The sequence below is a fragment of the Sylvia atricapilla genome, chromosome Z (genome assembly GCF_009819655.1).
Source record: "Sylvia atricapilla isolate bSylAtr1 chromosome Z, bSylAtr1.pri, whole genome shotgun sequence".
In the NCBI taxonomy this organism is placed as follows: Eukaryota; Metazoa; Chordata; class Aves; order Passeriformes; family Sylviidae; genus Sylvia; species Sylvia atricapilla.
Genome location: NC_089174.1, coordinates 63,192,741 through 63,216,504, shown reverse-complemented (window position 1 = coordinate 63,216,504; position 23,764 = coordinate 63,192,741). Strand labels below are relative to the sequence as shown.

General features: G+C 36.1%; 1 protein-coding gene across 5 annotated transcripts in view; it reads left to right on the top strand.

Annotated features, from left to right (window-relative positions):
• Positions 1-23,519, top strand: part of PIK3C3 (phosphatidylinositol 3-kinase catalytic subunit type 3) — a 67,007-nt gene extending 43,488 nt beyond the window's left edge. For all 5 annotated transcript variants that reach the window (XM_066339382.1, XM_066339380.1, XM_066339381.1 and 2 more), the window contains 4 exons: positions 389-557; positions 6,023-6,113; positions 18,845-18,970; positions 22,803-23,519. In XM_066339382.1, coding sequence (XP_066195479.1) covers positions 389-557; positions 6,023-6,113; positions 18,845-18,970; positions 22,803-22,817 — 401 coding nt within the window. In that variant the 3' untranslated portion in view covers positions 22,818-23,519. The remainder of the gene's footprint in view (positions 1-388; positions 558-6,022; positions 6,114-18,844; positions 18,971-22,802) is intronic.
• The last annotated feature ends 245 nt before the right edge of the window (positions 23,520-23,764 follow it).

The window sequence follows — 23,764 nt, the reverse complement described above, 5'->3', positions numbered from 1 at the left end:
CATTGCACATGTATTTAAGTATTTATATTTAAATTTGCTAACAAATTATGAAGAAGGTCCAAAGAATTAGTAGTATCTATTATGTAAACTACATTTTTAATCTACTGACCAGTTTCAGTATTGGTTCAGTCTTTGTGAATATACTCCACATGTTTGCAACTCAAAAAAAGCAGGGAAACTGATCCTGTTCATACTCTTAATGAATATGAAATCAGCTTTGCTTCTTTAAAACCATCAATTCCAGTTAACAGCTGAAGATAAAGAACATACTGTTATAAACCTTACAGAAAACTTCTGGGGGCCTTCTTACTATCTTCATAATGATTCCATTTTTCTAAGTTTTACACCAAGAACTTATGTGCAGTGTTTGCCTTTCCTTCTTCTACAGGTAAACTGTTTCACATTGACTTTGGTTATATTTTGGGCCGGGACCCCAAGCCCCTTCCTCCCCCAATGAAGCTGAACAAGGAGATGGTGGAAGGCATGGGAGGTACTCAGAGTGAGCAGTACCAGGAGTTCCGTAAGCAGTGCTACACAGCCTTTCTCCACCTTCGCAGGTAACAGCGCTGGATTTATGCCAAAACTCATTAGAACCACTCTAAAGCCACTCTGAAGAGTAAATGAATTGCTGATATGTTTCTGCTGAAAATTTAAAGCTTGTTTAAATGTGAACACAAGAATTTGTATGAAACAAGGAATGAAAACATTCCTTTGTTGGTGTAATGTGGAGAGTGAATATAGTTGTTCAAGTTCAAGCCCCCAATTTTGCTTGTTTAATAACTTAAATAGCTTCATTTCATAACTCAAGTGGGTTGTTAAGTTATATTTCTTTTGGGGTATGTTTTTGCCCTTAAGCTTCTTTTCCTCTGATTATTGATGATCAAGGAACTGTCATTTTAATTTAAGTCATTACTCATTTGCTGCTTTATCCTCCTCCAGTTTAAATTAATGATGATCAAATTCTTTGGCTTGAAGATGACATGCACATATGCTTAGTTCAGTTCAGCTCCTGTGGGACAAAAATTAGCAACTTGTAGTGACAATCAAGCATGTTAGAAATTTCTTTAAATACCCAGAATTGTGGCAGCTAAAAACTCTTTAGATGCTGGTGTCTGTGAACCAACAGACCTTTCTTGTAAATTTGGAATCAGCTTCATTCTTTTGCAATGACTGTACTACTTACCCATCAGCTTTCTGAACAAAGTGGCTTATTTTTTTGAACAGAGCACGGGTAAACACTCCTGGTCTGTCCAGGGATCTGATTTGGCATGTATTCACTGAAGCTAAGTGAAGGAAAGATTTTCATTTTAATATCAAAGATTACCCAATAGAAACCTTCGAAAATGTGTAAGAAATGGTAATATGGTAAGCTTATGTGAAAAGTACCTGGAATATGGAAAGCAGCCAATGATCAGAAATAAAATGTTGCACTGTAGTTCTTCAGTTGATAAAAGGAGGAAGACTAAGGAGTTGGTCTAGGAGCTGACCTTATTAATGGGTTAAAAAGGCATTCAGCAATTTCAAAAAACCGTGGCATGTTACTAGCCAGCGATATTCATAACTTCAGAGAACAGTTTAACTTCTGAACTTTGTTTTGCTTAAATAAGTATTTCTTATTTCTCGTATACTTGACATATACTTGTTTTTATTGTTTAAATCTAGCTGTTTCAGTGGAAAGGACTGTTGTGTCAGTGAAAGATTATTAATTGAATTAATTTATGTAATGATTTGCTACAAAGACCATCATTAAATCTGTAGTATAGTGGTAATTTGGGTATACAACTAAACTGTAAATCAGGATGGTTTCATTTTTAATGTCTGGAATTGTAGTTGTAATTATAGTATCGCCAGTATTTGCCCACTTTATTGGAAAATATTTTTAAACGATTGGGGATAAATATCCTTAACGTTTTCAACAGCAATACTGTATGATAATATTAGAATTATTCTATTACTTTAAGCAGCTAGAACTAAAAATAATTAAGATTACTTGTTAAAAAAGAATAACTGGATGTGGAACACTTTAGTTCTAACAGTTCTGCATATTGACAGAAACCCAAAGACACATCTTCCAGCCAAGCAGTGTGAAATCATAACCTCTGATAGTGTAGAACAAAATGCAAACTCTTATCTCCATCAGATTGTGCTTTATTTTAGTTGTTTCTTTCCCTGGGAATAACTGGGAACAACCAGTTCTCTACCTATTTCAAGTACTGTATCTTGGTGTATCAGAATTCGTGGTGGAATGGATGTTACATAGTGAAAAAATGTAACAATTTTAAAGTTACACGTGAAAGAATAGTTTTGTCCATTGTTTCTGATTGTAAACAGTTTAGTATATAATCATTATTGTATTTTCTTTAGTTAGTTTGGGGGATTTTCTGGGGTGGGGTAGGAATAAGGAGATACTTTCTACTTTTTTGAGCAACAGTAATCAGTTGTGTGTGTATGTCAGCAGTGCTGTAGTGAAGGAGCAGCTGCTGCCTTCTGAATGTGTTGCAGGGCAAACTGTGGCTGTCAGCAGGACTTGCATCTTCACTAGAGCTGTAGCAGTCTTTTATGCTTTCGTTATACGCGTTGAGCCTGTTTCAAGATGTTTAAATCCTACTATGTGTCAGCATTTCCTTTCCACAGAGTATTTCCTGCTTACATATCTTCAGCAGATTAGCTAGTATCACAAAATGGATCATTTGTCCCACATCCTTGCTCAAGGAGAGTCATTCCAGAGCACATGGCACAGGGTTATGTTCAGAATGTTCTGGAATATCTTCTATACACCCTCTCTGTACAATCTGTGGCAGCAAAGAATCCAGTCAGAGCATTTCAGAATTTTCTTCCAGAGTGAGGGTCTAGATTGTTTTGTTCCTTCCAAGTAAGGGTTTCCCCTGCATTAGTCCTGTGAGAAGCTTGTGCTGTTCAGTTTAGGCATAGGTAACGGCGAAGGAGTAGGAGGTAAGTAGGAGTAGGGACAGAAGCTGTAGTTTGGGCTGAGATTTTTTTTCTCTGTGTGGGTGAGGTTGTCCAGCTGGCCGGTGCAGTTTCTTCCCCAGTCTGTTCTAAATTTAGTGACTGAGGTTGCTGTCCAGATCTGAATGGAAATACTGTGTGCAACAAGTGGAAAGCTGTGATGGCGCTTGGGAAGTGCTGCTGCTTTGGAAAGGTGGTAGCTAGGCAGTGCAGGGTCTGGATAGTGTTCTAAAAGCTGGGAGTAGATGGTGAAGAGAGAAGAGCAAAAGTGAAGCTGGGTGGGATCAGGTCCATATTCACTGAGTTTGGACTGTGAGAAGATACTTTGGGAAGAATAAATGCTGTAATTTATAACAGCTAACCGTGACATTGCAATGATTAGGGAGTATTCAAGCTCTTGAGAAGAGAATTGAGTTGTGGAGGATCCCATGTTCCACTGAAAGAAGGACAGGATTCTTAAGGCATTTTAAACTTAGAAATTTTGAGTTGGACCAGGTGAGCAGGGCCTTAGTTTGGGACTGCAGATTACTGTATATCTTCCTGTCCTTGTCTTTATAGTGGATGTTTGTAGCTTCAAATTTGGTAGAGTGTTGGAAAGTCCACACCCTAAACATTTGATTGGTTTAGGATATCTGTATGCAAAGAGTCTGGTAAATACTGAAAAAATAAATAAAGGAATGCTTAAGATCAAGCAGGTATTTGAGATTAACTGCTTGAAAACAAAACTTTCTGTTCTCAGAAAACAGCAATGAGAATTTGACCTTTTGTCTGATGTGGTTTTCTTTCTTGATATATGAGACCTCTTCTATGTAGAAGTAGTGCTTTTTTGTTGAATTTCTTTAACAGTACTTCGTGTTCAAACCAGAAGTTAATCAACATTCAGTGCAGCTGACTCCTCATTTATTTTGTAAGTTAATATGTACTGAGTTTGAAGAAAGCAAAGAATGATGAGAGAAGGATTTCGGTTTTGGTTTAGGTACTCCTTTAAATCTCCTAAAAACCAGGAAAACCTGGCTTAAAGTTTGTTCTGGCTGTGGATGGATGTCACCCATTTCAGAGGCTTTTCTAATGTAGATGTCAATGATGAGTAATAGTCCTTGCTTGGCAAAGGTGTTTGATTTTTTACAAGTCAAGCTTCTAACTCAGGTGATTCAGCAAAGTCTCCCCTTAGATGAGTTTGCCAAAGATGCTGCCTGTAATAAGGACGGCAGTGGATTACTGAGTTAATAGAAATGTTGTGATGGGCAGAAGACAGACCTGCAGATAGTATAGTGAGAAATTCTTCCTTAATTTTAGGGTTTTTTCTACTCCACACTTCCCCCAGATTACCTTTCCTTGGTTTTTTTCCCCCCCAAGTGAGTTTCTTCAGGTAATCTTATTCATCAAGAATCAGAAGACTTCATTGTACAGAACAGAACCATCTCTTAACTGGCATCTAACAATGATGCCTAGACCTTTAAAATCTTTTTTTCACAAGCCTCCATCACATAAATAGCTCCAATAACCTGTAGTGCTTACAAGCTTTTATCCTCTGTACAGTTGAAGAGCAAAAGGGACTCCGAGACTCTGGATTCTGTATCAGTTTGAAGAGAAAACTACTGAAGGTACCAGTAGCCTAGGAAGGGACTTGAGAGCACGTATCTGTAACATTTAAGCATGTTTAAAAAGAAATTTGCTAGTAGAAGAAAAAATTAGAAGGCAAGTAGAAAAAAAAATAATTAAAATCTGTAGTGTCTGTTCCTAGCAGCAGAGCAACCTGACTGCCAGATTCCTTAGCCAGACTTGAAACAAAATGGTAGAGTTAACTTTTCTTCTTTTCCTTTAATTTGTCATAGAAGTAATCTTCCTGACTTCAGCCCCTGGGGAACTGAAGTAAAACTGCTGAAAAAAATAAAGTGCTGAAGATTTCTAGCCAAACAGTAGTTTTTAATGCTGTTCTTATAATGTTTTAAAACTTATATTGGAATGTGTTAGGTAGTGTTAATTCCAGATAATAATAAAGTGTCAAGAGTTTTTGTTGGAATTAAGTTTTTCTAGAGAGATGTCTTTTTGCGCAATATCTACTTTGTAAAATGCAGCTATGAAGTAGACCTTTTGTTTAGTTGAAATACTTTGTACTGCTTGCAGTTGTCAGCTGATATATATTCAGCAGCTTCCTAATAAACAAGTTTTGCTGCTAAAAATTCATTTTCTATCATCTGTGAAGCTCCTGGTTCTCTTGGCAAAGCAGTATTTCAAATTGTGAAGTCAGTAAACATATTTTATATTTTAAAGGGAACTAGATCTTTTTGCAGACAGAATTTTGGTTTGCATTGAACAGCTTGAAAATTATCCTTTCATAAAGAAACTGACACTTAATTTTTTGCAAGGGCAAAATGGTGTTCTTTAAAAAATTGTCATGAGTGCTTCCAATACTATTTTAAAGCTGAAAAGTTTTGTCTCTTAATGGCTTAAAACTTTTATATCTTTTAATGGTTGTAGCTGACATTTGTACTTCCTAAGTGTACTGGCTACCATTATTACTGGAACTTAACTGAGCAACTGAAGATTTGGATCTGGTTATATATTTAACTAATTATATAAAAAACTTTTGCAGTGATTGGAAAAATAATTTTTTGTACTTATGGAGACTTCATCTCTTTGAATATGTATCTTGCCGCGTATCACTTCTTAATAAAAAATAACCTTTGAATCAATATTCTAGAATATGTTTATCCTACCAGAGGTAGAAAATGGCATTAAAACTTGTTTATATTTGATGTGTCTCTGAGTAAATGTTCTGACAATTTTAGAAAGTTGTAACAAAATCAGAGCATTTTATTCAGCTTTGGCAGTTTGAGAGATTTTGAAGGGTAAACTTTGATAGTTAATGTCAGTATCTTGTTTTCTTTAACACAGATACTTTCAAATAGTATGAAAAATGGATCTCTGAAGCATTAACAGTTCTCTGTAAGATTATGATGATAAGTTCTTAAATTGTTTAAAAAGCGTCTTTTGTATCGTTTACAGTGGTAAAATTGTTGTATTGTTTTATCTAATTTGCTCTTCTGCTTAGGTATTCCAACTTGATCTTGAATTTATTTTCCCTTATGGTGGATGCCAACATTCCAGATATTGCTCTTGAACCTGACAAGACTGTAAAAAAGGTAATCATGAAGCTTTCATTGTCTTTCAGTAACCCAGGATATCTCATTATGAATTTTTCAGTCACTTGTGATGATGACTGATTTTTGTCTCACCTGAAAATAATTGCTCCTGTTTCATAAGCTTTGAGCAATATCTAGAAACACTGAAGTTAAAGATAGGAGAACGTACTTGGAGAACACTTTGCGCATGTGCCCATGAATACAGAATGGCTTTTTATCATCCATGCAATGCTACATACTCTGCTCTAGTACTCTATTCTACTGGATATTTTAGCTAAAAACAGTGTTTCCACCTTATCAAAAGTGGAAAAGTAAAGCAGTCAACACTGACTGTCGTTAAAGATTGTCCTATCTGGTCTAGAAACCTTTAAGTCATGGATGGGTTTATAAAACTAGTCTTCTAGTTATAAAACCAGTCTACTGAAAGATTTAAATCTTCAATCTACTGAAGATTTAAAACAAGTAGGCTGGCATATCTTCATTAACAAGAAATTTTTGTTTATTGTGAAGGCAGCCTTGTGTCCTATAATTCTAACTTTGTCCTTTTATACCAGCTTAAGTCATTCTTCTCCATTTGGTGTTTGCACAATAGTTGACATGAAAAATACTGGATACATCTCGGTCTAGATTTCATTAGACTTACATTTTAGACAAATGTTGGGGATTTATAACCTGATTTATTGTGAAGGGCTATCTGTTTTAATTACCCAAAAGACTTTGTGGAGCCTATGTATCCAATGGAAATTAGTTTAGTGTAATTTTTGTTCAAGCGGTGGATTGTCTCTCAGATGGGCTGTTTTTCACTGTTTTCAGTAAGCTATGATAGCAGAGATTCAGAATCTTCAAATAAGTATTTCATGTTCTAATACAATTTCCTTAAAGAAAACTAAATTGTGACTTGCACAAATGTTTCCTTTTCTCTTCAAGGATTCAAGCATTTCTATTTAGAGTTTCTTGGTTTCAAATCAATACAGAGTTCTTGCAGCTGTTCAGTTCCATATCCAGGAAGCTATGCGAGTCACAAGTGCTGTGTTTTGTGGTAGAGATGACAATTTTCCCTCCACTCTACTGTTTTTCTGAGAAAATGACAGCAAATTATTTCTTTTTATCAATACTTGAACCTCACCTCTGTCCCTAAATGCCCTATAGATTGAGCAGGTTACTTACATAGAGCATAGGAGATTAAAACCTAAAGTAGGCAACTGAAATGGTTCAGTACCTGCCAAGTTAGTGAAGTAACTACACTTTCATGGAGACATCTTCTTTTCAAGGAAAAGACCTTCCCAACAGTATGCAAGTCCTATCTTAAGAATTTCGACTTTATAAAGAAGACATTTGGCTCTGCTTACTCATTGGAAACATGAGTGATACAGTAAGGAAGGGGAAGATCTTTTAGACTGCAAAGACTGCACCATAAATCCTAGTAAAATTTGAAGTAGGCATCAACAGGTAGAGCAGGGGTTAATTTGGGGCAAGTTTATGCTTGACTGTAACAGTCATCAGGAGCTCAAACCAGTGGTTTCATTGAACTTCAGAAGGGCTCGTTCTTCAGTGTTTGCACCAATAAGTTTGAGACTTATGATGCATTTTAATCTTACTCATTATTAGTCCAGGGTTCCCTGTCATTTGATCACAGCATCCCAGAATGGCTTGGGCTGGAAGAGATATTAAAGATGATGTCATTCCACCCCCCTGCCATGGGCCACTTCCACTAGGGCAGGACATGCTTATGTGACAGTGTTGTTCATCCTTGCCTTGAATGTGTTCTTGTGAGCTCTGATATTTTTTACCAAGTCTTCTGATACTTACTGCTCATTATATGCAATATCCTTGTTTCTTATTCGTATCTTGGCAGTCCATTTTATGGTGGAAAATTCTCTAGAAATGCTGTTAGAGGGTATATGCTTTCAGTAATTAATGATAGTAGGATGTTGAGTTCTGTAAAGTACTTGTAAAGGATAGTTTTAATATAGGAATAGTTGGGAATTTCAGACACTTCTAATATTCTTTTACTGTATGTAAATTTCCAGTATAATTTTATTGACTTAACAGATCAAGATACATAATTGAAAGCCAGAAAGTTGTACAGCTGAGAGTTATGTTACAGCTCAGTTATGTTCAATAGTTAAAAATCAAAATTATGTAAAGCATGATGGTACTGCATAAATTTGGAGATCATGAAAGGCAGCAAAATCTATAAGGAAATTTCAGAATCGGAGCATTTTCTGAGTTGAAAAGGATGCACAAGGATCATCAGGTCCGATTCTTAAGTGAGTGGCCCATGTTGGATTAAATCCACAACTGTGGCGTTACCAGCCCATGCTCTGACCACCTGAACTGTGAATTAGATCCATGTGGTTGCTTCTAAATTCCATTACAAAGTAGAAATAACAGTGTTTTCATTGCATGAAAAGTATACAAGCTTAGTTGTTACATGACAGATCACTATTAGATCAAATACAGAAATTAGTTATTGGGATCCTGAGCTCTCACAGTGCTGCAGCTTGGTAAACTATGACTTTTATCCTCTAAAAGTCCATTATCCTCTATCCATTCACAGAGGCTTTAAAATGTCAAAGCACACAGAACTGAAGCAGTAAGGCAAGTGTTTCTGATAAGGAATGCAAATCACCCTCAGAGGGAAAGATCCTACTTCCCCAGATTTTTTTAAGTTAATTTGGAGTTTGCTTGTTCCTTTAAAAAGCAAAACAAAATCCACACAATAGGGTATTGTCAGGAAGATAGCCAAATTATTCAGCTCTCTTAAGTTTTGTTATCTCATATAAACTTTTTTTTTCCCCTGACAGCTCAGTGTTCTGACCCCTGTTGAAAATTTGGTCTTTTTGGTTCAAAGTTATCCTTTAAATATACTCCTTAAATCTGTGCAAAAATAATACATCATCCTGGGATCCCTAAAGAGTGCGTAAGCAGAGGAGTCTTCTATAAAGCAGCTGTTGATATTATGATCTGCTGGATGCTTATGACAATGTTCAAAGCTCCTGTGAAAGTAGTTGCTTTCTTTAGCTTTTGATTTTTCATTTTACTATCTTAATTCTAAAAAATAAAACAGAAAATAGCTTTAAATGGGCTAGGATCAGAATCATCTTAACCTGTTATAGAACGGTGAATAGGTCATTGTTGTTTGGGTTTGTTTTGGGTTTTTTTTTTTAATAACGTGCTAGAAAATTTGTTTGGGGTATTAAATACCCATTAGCCCGTCTGAAATCAGTTATAAGCTTTGTTAGAGCTAATAAAAAAAAGGAACAAGGGGCCTTGCCTCTCTTGGGGTGAGTGGCAAGTTGATGCAGTCATTTAACAAGATAATACTGTACCTTGTTGTAGAAAAATTGAATAAATGCTTTCAGCATCTCAATTGATTTTTATTTTTTTCCTTAAAGCTTTAACAAAAAATCCATATATATTTCAACAGACTCAAATTAGGTAAAGATCCATTTTGGACTGACCCGCAAAATTAAATTACCTTTTATATGTGAGACCAGTCAATAGCCATTTCAACCAGGGTATCACTTTCACAAAGAACAAAGGTGGAAATTTACAAATGTTCCTTTATCTAAGAAGGTGTCCTGGTGAAGAGTAGAGGTGAAGTTCATAGTTAGCATTTTCCTCATTGGTGCTGTAGTGGCAGCACTCCTGCTCACTTTTATGTAGGGCCCTTCTTTTGCATTAGGGGCCTGAAGCCACTCAGGCTCTGGGCTTACAGGGAACAAGATAGGTTACCTTTATCTCAATTTGGAAATTACTGAGAATACTAGTTTGATGATTAAACTGCAAGGAGAGTAATTTCCTTTTTTGTAAAACAAAGGAATGCTTACTGAAGTAGTACATATATATATATATATATATATATATATCTTACAATGCCTATTGAAATATTACACTGTAATTATTTACACTGTAATTATTTTGTCAACCAATTTGTTTGGCATAAAGATCTTTGATACTGGAACTTTTCAGTAGGCATAGCTATACTGCTGTAGGCATGAATTATTCTAAAGGTTATTGCTAAAGAAAGACTTTTCTTTAATGGCCACAGTTTTGCTTTCTCAAAGTGAAAGTGTCGTTAGATGTATGAAAGAATTGTTAGATGGTAGCTGAACTCCCAGTCTAATCTTTGTCTTCAACAAAACCAGTAAGCAGGAAGGTGCTTTGCAGGAAGTGTCTGCTTGCTGGTCACAGAAAGGTGTAAAAACTGCATTGAGAAATAATTTTCATGTTCTCATTTTCTAAACTTCCAGCAAATAATCTACTGTGGTCTTAGAGCCAGAATGAAGGTTTGATTTTAGTAATCGTACAAATATTCTAAATAAAACTAAAATTTTCATCTACCATATAATATTCTACCATGGGCTAGAATAAAATAAATTGAAATAAAATAAAGAACACTACTTTGATTTTCCATGTCTTGATTTGTTGTATTGTATCTTGTCATTTCCTGTATAGGTATTTAGTGTATAGGTATTTGATAATGGGATGCTCACTAATTAGAGTAGTTAAGAGAAGATGTTGGAAGGACTTTCTTACTTTTAGTCATAGAAGGAAACCAAGTAAGATCATCAAGAAACTTCAGTAAAACATATCCTCTTCTGTGAGGCTTTGGATGATTTGAGTTATGATTACTTTTTTTTAAGCATTTCATAGTGATAAGTTAAATGAAACCTTTTAGAAAAATCTGAAAATATTCTTTAAGACTATAACTACTAACCTGCGGAACAAAGGCAGATTGGTTGTTTTGGGGTTTTTTTTTCCCAAATTATTCTGTACAATCTAGTAACAGTGAGACATCTCAGGGAGCTCACTGACAGAATGCAGTTGTATAACCAAGCTTAAAATCTAATGGAAGGCATATTGTCCAAGTGTTGTTTCTGTCCAGAAGTTATGAAATGCCTTGGGAGAAACAGATCAAGTAAATGCAAAATTGGAACAGTAGCTTATGTAATGTATAATGTTCTGTGAAATAAATATAGATTGCACCGCTTTGAAACGGTTTATTGGCACATGCTAGTCTAAACACATCTGGGTGCTCTGTTCCTGTCCTCCCTGAAGGAGCTTTCACAATCATCTTGTTCAAACGAGAGCAAACTACTCAAACCAATTTTCTTACCAGAGCAAGATAGCAATGGACATCATTTTTTCCTGCTAGCCAGAAAAGAAACAGAAACTCACTATGGCTTCAACTGAAGATACAGGTTTAAAGCACATCAGAATTTGGCAGTACCTTCTTACTTGCTTTGCATAGCATTTGTTTTCAGAAATTAAATCAGTGCTGACCTAAACCATGTATTCTCACAGCTAGAATTGGACTGAAAGTAAGGGAATAAGCATTTATCAGAAAACAAACAAAGCTCTGTTTGAAGTTTCACAATTATTCTTGAAAAGTATATGGAAAACCAGTTTCTGAACCAGCTCTTTGCTTGCAGTGGATATACATGGTATCACTCACTGAGTTTACCCAGTATTTGTGAAAAAATAGGCTAGTACTTTCCCAGGAAAACAAGAAAATCTTGTTGTTCTGCTCACTTGCATCACTCCATTTTTGAACATCCATTCATTTATATTCCCTGTAAGAAAACTTGGAAAATGGGGATTACCAACTGCACAGAATTGTCTCCATCCTCAAACCTGGAGAAACCCTTTTCAGATTCCTGGTGTTTAGTTTTACAGTAAAAAGCTTGTCAGTTTTTGACCAAGAAAAAGTAACTGCAAAGCTTAAAATTAGTTTTCTTTTTGATCTTTTCATGTCCTTTTGTCCTCTCCATACTATTTATAAAGAAAGCTGTCAGTATAGTGTGCTTCATCACACAGTTCATGACACCATCTCCTACTGTCACTCTCTGATTTAGGCTTTTCTGAAAACTGGTTCAAAAATGTCACAAAATGGAATTAAATTGAAAAGTAGCAGAGGATTCTCCTCAGTGTGTGTTTCCCTTTCTTTGGCCTCTGAGATAATTGCCCTTTAATTTTCCACTCTTCACATATGCTTTTCCATTTCTCAGACTTCAGAAGAAAGACTGGGCTGAAATAGTTTTATTGACTTGTCAATTCATAACTGATAATACAATGAAGATATTGCTACACTCACTTTTTTCCTGCCATTGCTCCTTGCTTTTCCATTTCCAGCACAGCTGTAGTGCTAATTGCTGGGCTTTGTAAAATTACTCAATGCTATAAATTCTGAGTAGTAATGACTAAAATCTGGAGTCAATTATGTAGCCAGTTCTGCATTAAGGAAGAGGTGCACCATCACTCTTCAGATGCAGCTAATGGATTCAGCGTTGTCACCTCCTAACAAAAAAGCTTTTTTATTTCTCTACAGGAAAGCCAGATGGCTTCTATCTGTCCTTCATAGCAGATTTGACCTTTAAATGAGAAATCTTCAGGGACCGGTGATTCATTGGCAGACAAAGGATTCGGCAGGCATTGAAGGACAGTGTCCTAATTGACTGAGCTCTGTTTCAGATGCCTGTTGATTAAAGAAGGTGCTGCAAAGATGCTGTGTTGCAGGCAAGGTTATTGTAAGCACAGACAGCACAAATATGTGCCTCCCACAAGCAGGAGTTTAACTACTGCTTGTGAAAGTAGTCCCATTCATTTTGGTACCACCTTTGGATAGACACAAAAAAGGATAAAATCAAACTGTCCAGGAGAGAGGAAAGTCATCTGACTGTGGGCTGTAACACTGAGAGCACTATCAATAACGGGGGCATCATTGATAAGAAAATTACCAGTGTAACTGTTTGGAAACTAGCAATAAGAAAGAGCAAATTTTTTTTTTTTTATTTTTTTAAACATGAAATATGCCAAAGTAAAATTGTCTTTATTCTACAGCTATAAGTGGTGAAGCAGAGATGTGACTGGAGGTACAGAAAGCTGCTCTGCTACCTTGTTTCTAAACCTGAGCTTATTTTTCCAGGCTTGTAGTGAAACTCAAACTGCTTTCCCACTCCCCTGTGCTCCCCAGTCAGCCAAAGGATAATTGAGACTTGAGTTCCCATGTTAGTGAAATGGACTTTCTAAGTTGGAACTTGATAAGCCTTTTTTAGGCAGTGGATGTCTGTCACTTTTCAGCTGACCAAAAATAGCAGTATTTGTTAAAAGGTGGTGCTGCGAAATCTTCCTGAGATTTATTAATGTCAGTAGGAAATTTACAACAGAAGTAAAGTCACTTCTGCTGGATTAGAGTCTGTTCGTTCTGGTAGTATTTTCTTGCTGCTCCAGGGAGGTTTATGCTTCGTACAAGTGTCACATTGCCATGGAGCTTATTTTGCTTCAACAGACGTTCATCTCTCTGTCCATTTGGGTAATGACGCTGCAGCTGCACACTCAGCGTTTTTGTTTCTAGGCTGTTGATTTTTCATGCATATTAATTCATTTCAAAATACTGAAAAAATACAGAAGTTGGAGTAAACACCAAAACATGAACCAGGTGTGAGAAGACTCTTGTACTCATGTTTTACATCACAGTCTCTAGTTGATTTTGAGGTTTTGGCCAGTATGATGAAATTCTGAGCTGGAATAGTGTCATCTTTGAGTACCGTAGTGGCTGATTCTCACACCGATTCTCCCAGGAATTCGTTTTAGAGATGCTCACTAACATCTTTGTTGTCTTCTATTAAAAAAAAATAATAATAATCAGAGAAGCCTACAAGGGCTTGTTTAGAAACCACTTTCTGTTCAAACTGAGACCGTTGTCAGAATAGTCTCTCAAATGAAGTTGTTCATGCAAATAAAGCATCTGAATAGTTTTTGGTGTGAATTGTTTGGACTGCAAGCAACTGGGATAGCAGGAAACTATTTACTGAAAAAGATTAAATGTGATAAGGATTAAGCCAAACACTTAAGGCCAATTTCTGCCACATGGATATTGGATGCTGACTACTGTAATAATTACAAGGCAAAACAGTAAAAACAATCATGAAAAAATACCAGGTTTTTTTCTTTTTTTTTGCTGTTAATTGATCTTTGTCTTGTTTCAGTAGTGCTTACGTCCAGTGTATATTGTAATCCGCTGGAAAAAGACACTGATATTTCTCTTTAAAGCAGCTAAAATTTCAATGAGCAATCCTGTATTAGTGTGATAAAATTGTATAAAACATAAGTAGTGTTGCTTAATGTTGCTGAAAGAATAAATACTAAAGCACCCACCAGTCTTCAGAATGTCTGACTTGCAATTTGTCTGAAAACTAAACAGGATTAACTGTCATATCTTACATGTCACCTTAAAATTCATAACTACAATCACTAATTCTGAAAAACAGAGCTACAAGTGTCCATAAAATTTGGATTTGGAGGCTTCCCTGAAGATTATAAAAGTTTCCACAGAATTTCCAAAGTTTGTCATAACCTTGAGTGTTAAGTACCTAATCCATTCCAGGTGATGTTTTACAAGTGAAAAGATGCTTGCTAGTGAAAAAATTCCTAAGTTTAATATGGTAACTGTGGTCCATATTGTACAGTAGGTCTGATTAGAGGACAAAAGTCTATGCAAATACGCTCTTTGGTGGAAGGGAGGGGGCAGTCATGTGCTTTGGGAACAAAAGGCCCAAGTGAAAATCTTGGAACTCTGCAGGGAAGTGCACTTACCCACAGTAGTACTACTCCGAACTGTGTTTTCATATGATTTCTCAATCCTAAACGTGTCACACTTCCAAAAATACAAAATAGCCAAAGACAGAAAGTTGAACTTGAAGATTCACTCAACTGAATACAGACACTGGCCTGTCCATTTTCTCAGATCTTTTAATTACCATTCTTAATAAATTGGTTAGTGTTTTATTGAATATTTAATCTCTTTTTGTCATCCTTTTTTTTTTTTCCTACTTTACAAAGCTTTGTGGGGCATACTGTGAGTTTTCTGAGTTTTCTATGAAATCAGCTTCATAGGACATCTTTGCCATTTTCCAGACAGTACTCATTTCAGTTCTTCTTGAAGACACTTCAAGGAAAAGAATGGAGTCTGAGCTTACCATCAATTAACATTGATACTAATTCTGGTAGATGTTGTGCTCTTCCCCTCTTAGTTAGATTTTTGGAATAATCACAGTGTGAAGTATTGTTTCTTTATTTTAGTTCCTGTAAAATATTTTTTCCCCTTCTTTGACTTGTTACTTTGCTACATTCCCATCTTCTGTGTGATTGTGCTGCAGGTGATCATCATCAGGTTGGTTTTTTTTTCATCATCAACAGTTAAGCCACAAGTAAATTACGCTTAAATGCTTGTGTATTTCCTTCTGAACTGTCCGTGATGTTCTTGTATCCTTTTATTTTTTGTTTTGAAAAACAGAAGAGTATCAGGGTAACTGAGAGAACTTCCTTACAAAGTGCTTTAAATTTAACTGAAGTATAGCAGAATTTCTAGTCAGACAGTTTCACACAACTCTTCAGTCCTCTTGTTGTACACTTTGATACTAAATTACGTTCTGTTCAGGAGGGTAGGAAGTGGACTATTTTAATTTAGTTTCAAGGTGAATGTCAGCATCTTCATAGACTATTCTTAGTTATTCAACCTCTTTATCCTTGGAACATTCAAATTCTGCTGTTGAGATTTAATGTTTCAAAAGAGTATTTGTATATTGAATGGGTTTAATGTTTCCTTTTCTGGAAACAAAGCAGAAGTTCTTCTAGATCACCAAGTTTATTTTTTCTCTGTTTTACAAATCCTGAGCTATAACAATACACTTAGATTTAGGTATCAAAGCAGGAGAGCTAAGTCTTCCAGTGTCATTGATCCCTTTATCGTGGTCATTCATGAGTTGTTGGTTTATCCCTGAGATAAGCTGAGATAATTGTATATCTCATTAGGATTTCACCCTCCAAATTCACCTCTATTTTTAACACCATGCAAAAATCTCTTCCTGTTCTCATCTGTGAGAAACTATCAGCTTTTAGAACTCATCCCACACTGGAACTCAAGATATTTCAAATAAGAAATACTATTTCTTTCCTACAGGAACTGTAAGTCAGTGTGTATTAATCTTCTTGCTGCTGTTGCAGCTCAAGAAGTAATTTGTAATTTTACCTTGTTTCTTCTCATCTAGGTTTCAGAAATCAGTTTTAATGCAGGGCTGAAAAAGTTTCATGCAAAGGTCTAATATTGGGCATCATTTCATCTTTCTGTTAATTGTGATTGCAAGATCTAACCATGGGTGAATTTCTTTTCACGTGTATCAGTGTGCCCAGTGTGTTTTGTGAGAAGTGGATTTAGTTAGTCATTAATTCCATAGAATGAAGCTGCATCTTAATATAACTAACTGCAAAAATTCTGAGGTCCTCTGTGAACAAATTAGATGATTGTCAAAGTGTTTGATTGCTAAAGTTGTGTAAAAGAGTGATTTTTTTTCTTTTTTTTTTAAACTGGAGTTAGTGATTTTGCTGAATTCTCATTAACATCACCTTTTCTGTGAGCACTAAAATAGATCTGAAAGAAATCTCTGCTGTAATTTGCTGTAATTGCAAGCATGTGAGTAGTCCATTAATTTCCATTGGATTCTACTGTGTGCATCATTCACTGTTTAAAACTTCTGATATGGGAGTTAAACTTCTTTCTCATCCTGTTTGTTATGAAGATGAAAGTTCTTCATGACAAGAACTTCTTGGAATAATCTGCTGAATCTCTCACTGGTAACATGCTTCATTGAAAGTTTGAACTTTTTTGGCTTAATTTATTCTTTCATATTGATCAAATGTTTTTTTGAGAGAAAACTGAGGAAAAAACTCACTTTATGCTTCCTTCAAGCATATCAGCAACAGAGTTTTAATGATTGTTTTGAATTAAGAAACTTTATGATTGTAGAACTCTTTTCCAACCTAAAGGATTTGATAATTCTGTGATCTTTCCATACTCTGCTGGCTATCTTAGGCTTTTTATTGCAGTGCTAATAAAAGCCTAAGGACACAGAAGGGCACTATTTTGAAATATGTTGCCTTTGAAAGTAATGCAGAGTTATACTAAACTGAAATCAGTTAATGCTCAGCTGAAATCTTGGAGCATTTTTGCTGTCATTAAAGAGGGTGCTTGAGTATGTGATATCCTTGGTGCATAGAAAGCATACAAAATAGGACATGAAGGTAGGATCATCTCACAAATTCAACCTTGTTGTGAAAATTGTTGAAATAACTTGTCTCAGATTTTTGTCAATGGCTAAAAAATAGTGAATTAGTGGAAAAGATTCAGCAAATACTTGACTCTGTCTTACAGTCACAGCCACAAGAAGGTTAAGAAACAAATAGTTTAATATTTGCCTACATGAGAGAGATTTCTGATTGACAGCTCTTCAATATAAAAAGTTTTAATGAGCTCAACTGTTTGAGATGGAAATTGGACAAATTCAGGTAGCAGATAAGTCACAGTTGTTAAACAGGTCAATTAGTGATTGAAACAATTTACCTCAGTTGTGAAACCTTCTGACTTGACATAAGGATAGGGTAAAAAGAGGTCGTTTGATACCATTTTACCTAGTTCATTATGGAAATGGCTGAAATACTTGAATATGATGGTCTCCAGAAGAGCTTGAATTGTTTGAGATTTATCTTTATGACAATAAAGCATGTGACTATATGGCAGCAATAAATCTTCTACAACTAATGTGAATTTGCTGCGCAATTTACATACTGTTACCAGCACTACTTTGCAAGGTAACTAGTACTTTAAAATTATGGCCATAGTATTGCTTAGACTGTGCTAGGATCTAGGCTCATCAGAAGAGATTTCAAGGGGGAAAAGGCTAAAACCAGGCTCAGTGGAGTTAGGGCTGGGCTCCACTATGTTGTTAGGGAAATTTGCCATCTGGATCAGTTCTGAACGATTTTCTTGGAATTAGTTGGAAGTCACAGAAAGGCATTTACTGCCCCTTCATAAATGTTCTTGGCATTGCCAAGATGGAAATAGGAAAAGTAGGTATTTTCCTAAACAGGTATTGCTATATTCTTAATTATTGTGCATTCAGCTTTTAACTCATGTACAGGTTGCAAGTACTAAGCAGAATGTGCTACTGTTACAATGTTGCTATCAAAAGAAGAAAAACATGTAAGAGGTAGTAGCCCTGTCTCCGAGCAAGTGTTCATGGACGGTGGATACAATCAAAGTTAATGAACTTTATGCTCACACATACCATACAAAGGTCAGTTTTGACAGAGTTGATTTGCTCACACTTCCCTTTTCTTTACTTAAGTGCCTTACAGTTTCTGAAAGACAAATGTTACCTGAAAGTAGGTTTAGAGTAGTGAAGTCTACATCCTTTCCAAGATTATTAGGATCATCCAGACTCTCTCCTAAATTTGTATTTAATATGCAAAGTTCTCTGGGTTTTTTTGGTTTTGTTGTTTTGTTGTTTTTTTTTTTTTTTTTTTTTTCTCAAATGGCATTTAATTTGCTAGTGAATATTGAATGTTATCTCTTTTTCTCATAGGATTTCAGTTCTGCTTAAACTTATATTTCCAAGTGCTTCTCTTGACTTTTTCACTTTGAGCATTGAAATTACTAGTTTGACTTAGGGGACTGTTTCTAGCTTATTTAAACACTATGTTTTTTTAAAGAACTTGAAATAAGGTGTTTTAAATCACATTGTACATTTCCAACAATCTGCTGTAGCAAAGAAGTACGAGAGAGACTCTCCACCAAACAGCCAAAATCACTCTGCTTCTGTACACATTGATAGAATAATGCATGTTTTGAATGGCTGAACTAATTTTAGCGATTTCTGCTCCCATTCCAGGTGCAGGACAAGTTTCGTTTGGACCTGTCTGATGAAGAAGCTGTTCATTATATGCAGAGTCTAATTGATGAAAGTGTCCATGCTCTTTTTGCAGCTGTTGTGGAGCAGATACACAAGTTTGCACAGGTGAGGTATTTTCTTCTCAGTCGATGGAGACCAGCTGCGATAGCTGAGTAAAGCAAGAGGTTGTGAGTGGTAGGTTTAAGGCCTAACTTCACTGTGTGATGTTTTAGTTCATTCTACTACAAGATGAAACTCTGTTTTAGTTGTAAGAACTGGAGAACAAGCTTGCAGAGGTCCTATAAAAATTTTTGAAGCACCTTAGCAATCATGCAAGGTCTGGCATCAGAGACAAGGCAACTTCCGATACCCATCCAGGCTGGGGAATGAACAGACCAAGAGCAGCCATGATGACAAGGACTTGGGGGTGCTGGTGGGTGAGAGGCTAGACATGCCCCGGCCATGACACTCACAGCACAGAGAGCCAAACGTGTCCTGGGCTGCATCCAGAGCCCCGTGGGCAGCAGGGGAGGGAGGGGATTCTGCCCCTCTGCTCTGGTGACACCCACCTGGAGCACTGCATCAGGTGCTGGGGTCTCAGAACAGGAAGGACAGAGAGCAGTTGGAGCAAGTCCAGAGGGCTCCAAAGGGGCAGCACGTCTGCTAGGGAGACAGTCTGAGAGAGCTAGCTGGGATTATTCAGACTGAAGAAAGCTCCAGGAAGACCTTTACAGCAGCCTTCTTGCTGATGATCTGGGTTGACAACAATTGCCTCTGTTATTTTTGTTATTACAATATACCCCGTATGAAAAATGAAGTCATCTTACTCTGTACTGTCTTACTACAGTACACAGTAAGAAAAGAAAATACTTGATTCCCATGTTAAATAAAACTGTGTCCACAAAAGCATTTCTGCTTTGAATTTCCAATGTTTTGGGTTTTTTTCATTAAAACTGTTTGACATTTGGTTTGTGTTTATCAGGGATTTAAGATATTACACTACCTTAAGTATTACCTTAGACCATGACAAGACATGGAATCAAGAGGAAAAATTAAACTGCTCTGATAAACTCAGTCATTATCCTGGTTTTTAACTGATTATTTCTTCAAAAGGCTAGTCAAATTCTGATAAGAACTAAGGTGAACTATTGTTATGGCCATCCATTCTGCTAAAAAGCATCTTTTCTTCAAACTTAGTTTTTATTTTGAAGAATTGCAATGTGATGCAGGATGAGAAGAAATAATGTCTATCTATATATTTAATAAAGGTAATGTTTTATGAGATGTGAAAAAAAGAAAGTGTAAGTATTTGTATTATTGTCATTCACTATGGATTACTTTGAACTTCGGATGGAGGATGGTAATTTCATAAAAAAAAAAGTGAAAAATACCTGGTGTCTGCCTTAAGATTCAAATAAAAAAAAAGCTATTAGAAATTTTCAAGAAGTTTATGTTTGTCTAGGATATGTGTAGACCTTTATTTTCATCACATACTGACAATCACTTTTTTAAAAATGTGTCTTTTTAACTTCATTGGCCTTAGGTGACTGCCACACTCTAACAGGTAATTGTTACTGTGTTTGTGAAGTGTATTAGTAAGTCAGAATTTACAGGTTTGATTCAGGTGACCTTTTCTTTTTCCATTCAGGCTTGGTTTTGCTTGATCTTTCTTCATTTTTAACCCTGCTTTTAAAATCACACGACAGATTTGTTCAGAATATTTAAAAGTACCCAAGAACATTACTCCAGGTTTTCTCTCCAGGTGGCTTTGAGCAACCTGGGCTAGTGGAGGGTGTCCCTGCCTATGGCAGAGGGGTTGGGATTAGTTTATATTTAAGTCCCTTTCAACTAAACTATTTTGTGATTCTGGCTCTCAGGAATGGTATTCTAAGCAAAAAGCTGATACACATTCCAGCAGGCACTGACTGCATCTTCCATTCATATTTTTGGGAGTTTATATGCAAGCCCACTGGTATATAACACTTTGGATACCGAATAAGCAGATGCAGCCACTAGTGTAGGCCTGATATAGTTACCTTATTCTGGGATTTTTATCTTTCCATCTGACCCATGCTGAATTTCAGCACAGAGCCTTTTTCCTGAGGCTCTGTGCAGTCTCTGTGCACTGCTGCAGATTATGCAATCTGCATGCTTTCAGCTTTCCTTTCTGCTTGGGCATCTGGTGCTTAGAATGAAAAACAAGTGTCCTGATTTTTAAGTGCTTGATGCATCTCATGACTTCATGTGATGCTAATTTTGGAGTTCCAGTTACTGCCTTTATTCATACTCTAAAAAATTTAGCCTTGCAGGCTTCCTCCTGCAAAGATACTGGATTGAAAGTGTGATAAGAATGCAAAAAGAACGGACACAGATTAATCAGCAGTTGACAAGTCTTAAGAATCTGTGCTCTTTTAATGTATTTCAAAAAAACCCAAAACTTAAAAAAACCCCCACTAAAAGTAAGTGCAATTAATGTCTATTCTCTTTATATTATGGGTGAAATAGGCTGCTTCTTAGCAATATTTATTACTTCATCAGTCAAAATCATTATCCTTCCTCTTGGTCTGAGGCAGTCTTAAGAATTTGCTGCTGTAGTCTTCATGGAGTCTGCAAATCATTAAACAAACAATTAATGGGTCTTGAATTTGCCGTAAAGCGGTCATCTTACTCAATGGATAATTGAAGCTTTCAATTTGTTAATCTATAATTCTGCATTGAGCTGCCAGTGGCCTTGTCTTCATAGTATTATAAGTTGTCTGGAAAAAAAAACAGCAATACAGAGGTGTTATGACACAAGTAAATAGCAAATTTGGCCTAATGCCACACAATACTTCATTTAAAATGCTGTTCAACACATTTTCTGTTTATCAGTAGGTATTTATTCTCTTACTGCCTCCAAAATAGGCCTGTTAGAAATCTGTGCCATCCACTGCAGCACTTAAAAGCTTTTTAACAAGGTTGGTTATTATAGTAACCATGGTGTTTCAGTATTCTGTATGTCACTCAGTAAGTAAAGCTCTTGCATAAAGTACTCTGGATGTCTTGGAATCAGCTCAGTGTTGTTATTTTATAACAATATTCTAAACTGTACTCAGTTTACAGCTGTATTATGAAGCCTTTAGTTTCTAATGTGTCTCTAATCTGTTATTTTATCAGATATTTTACAGACACTTTCATGCAATGCCTGTGTCCTTAATGGTTATCAAAAAAAGTTGTCCCGAAAGTAAATAAATTCACCATTTAAAACAAGCTAATCAGGTTGTTCAATAGTTCTCAAGAGGAGGAAAAGGAGCATACTAATTTTAGTTGATACTAATGAAGACTGGATAGCCATTTGTCCCTGGAGATCAATTGTCATTTTAGCAGCATTATTTATTTCTGTAGAGGAAGAAGAAAATCTACAGTCGAAGTGTCTAATTTCATGTTTTATTTCCCTTGTGAATTTACAAATCAAGTCAGTTGCATTCAGGGCTGAAATGGTAATCAGTGATTAGAAAAGTGAAAGCTTGTGGGATGTGGCGTGTCTCACCTAAAGTGTAGCTGTACAGTTTTGGGAGTTTATTAATGCTTGGCTGATATCTGTTTAGGAGCAAACTCAGTTTCCGCTGTAGGAGTTGCATGGATTTAAAATATCTCCAGGCTGTAACCCCAGTGTTTCTGCATTACAGAATGTAGACACCTCAGCACAGGGCTTCTGTTTTATTTCATACTGGATGCCAAAGTAAGATAGAGAATGTCTACCAGCAGAACTGTGTGTATTGGATGAAATAATTTGTCAAAGGGCATGGAGTTGGCTTCCATTCTGCTTTTTCCCTTGAAAGATTGTGAAAATCATCTACCTGTAAGAATTTCGCCATGTTTTTAAACACAGAGTTCAAGTTGTGCATAGCATTTGTTCTCTGAGAATAAACCAGATTGAGTAATCTCTGTGCTGTTGTGTTTTTTTTCTTTCCTTTAGTATTGGAGAAAATAAGCTTTATGCCTGCTCATGGTGGAAACAAGCAAATGCTCAAAACAGAGACTTTCTCAAGCCATTGTCGACTTCACCAAACAGCTTTGGAAGGCAAAAGCTGCAGATTTAATATTGTGAAGAACTGAGAATTCAGAAGGTAGAGAAGCTTTTTGAGTCTCTGTTCATTAAAGGTTTAAAACCAACCGTTTTTAAAGGAAGATGATTGTTTGTACCATCCTTGGGAGCCTCAAAGGTTGAAGTAAGCAACTTCCTCTCAAGCCAAAGATAACTGGAAGAGGCTGGATTTAATGGTGAATTCTTGTACATGTTAATATATTTTCTTATTTAAAATAGAAGTAGATGAAAAGCTGAAGCAGGAAGGCTACAGTTTCTCAGTGCAGAAAAACCCCTCACAAAACCATGGCAATCCCCTCCCCACCCACTTTGTTCCTTGAGTAAGTTTTACATTTAATTCATATGATCATTTATTTCCACCTTGGGCAATGTTATCTTTTAGAAAGGACAATCATTTCTTGCCTGCTTACAAAAGTGTTTTTAAGTGCTGGTAAGTTAGCCCAGCTGTAGGCAGCCAATTAAATGATCACTAACAAGCTCGGCAATGGGAATGCACAGAGAGCAGTTCAGTATTTCATGCTTTAAATGTTTTCTGTACAGTGATTATGTATTCTTCACTCTAATAAAAACCTTTGTTGCAGTCTTAAAGTGTTCTGTTTTGTCTTTTTAATCTTACCTGCTGAGACATAGCACACTAGAGGATTATGTTTGTAACTACTGCCTTTTTGCAAAGATTTTTACTTCTCAGTTTACTTGATGCACTCATGAAATAACTTCTGTGTCACATGTTGAGTTCCTAATGGATCTAGTTTGTATGATCAAAAAGATAATTAGCGCTTCATAAATGTGTCGCTCTCTTCAAAGGGTGCACTAATAGTATTTTTTTAAGTAAC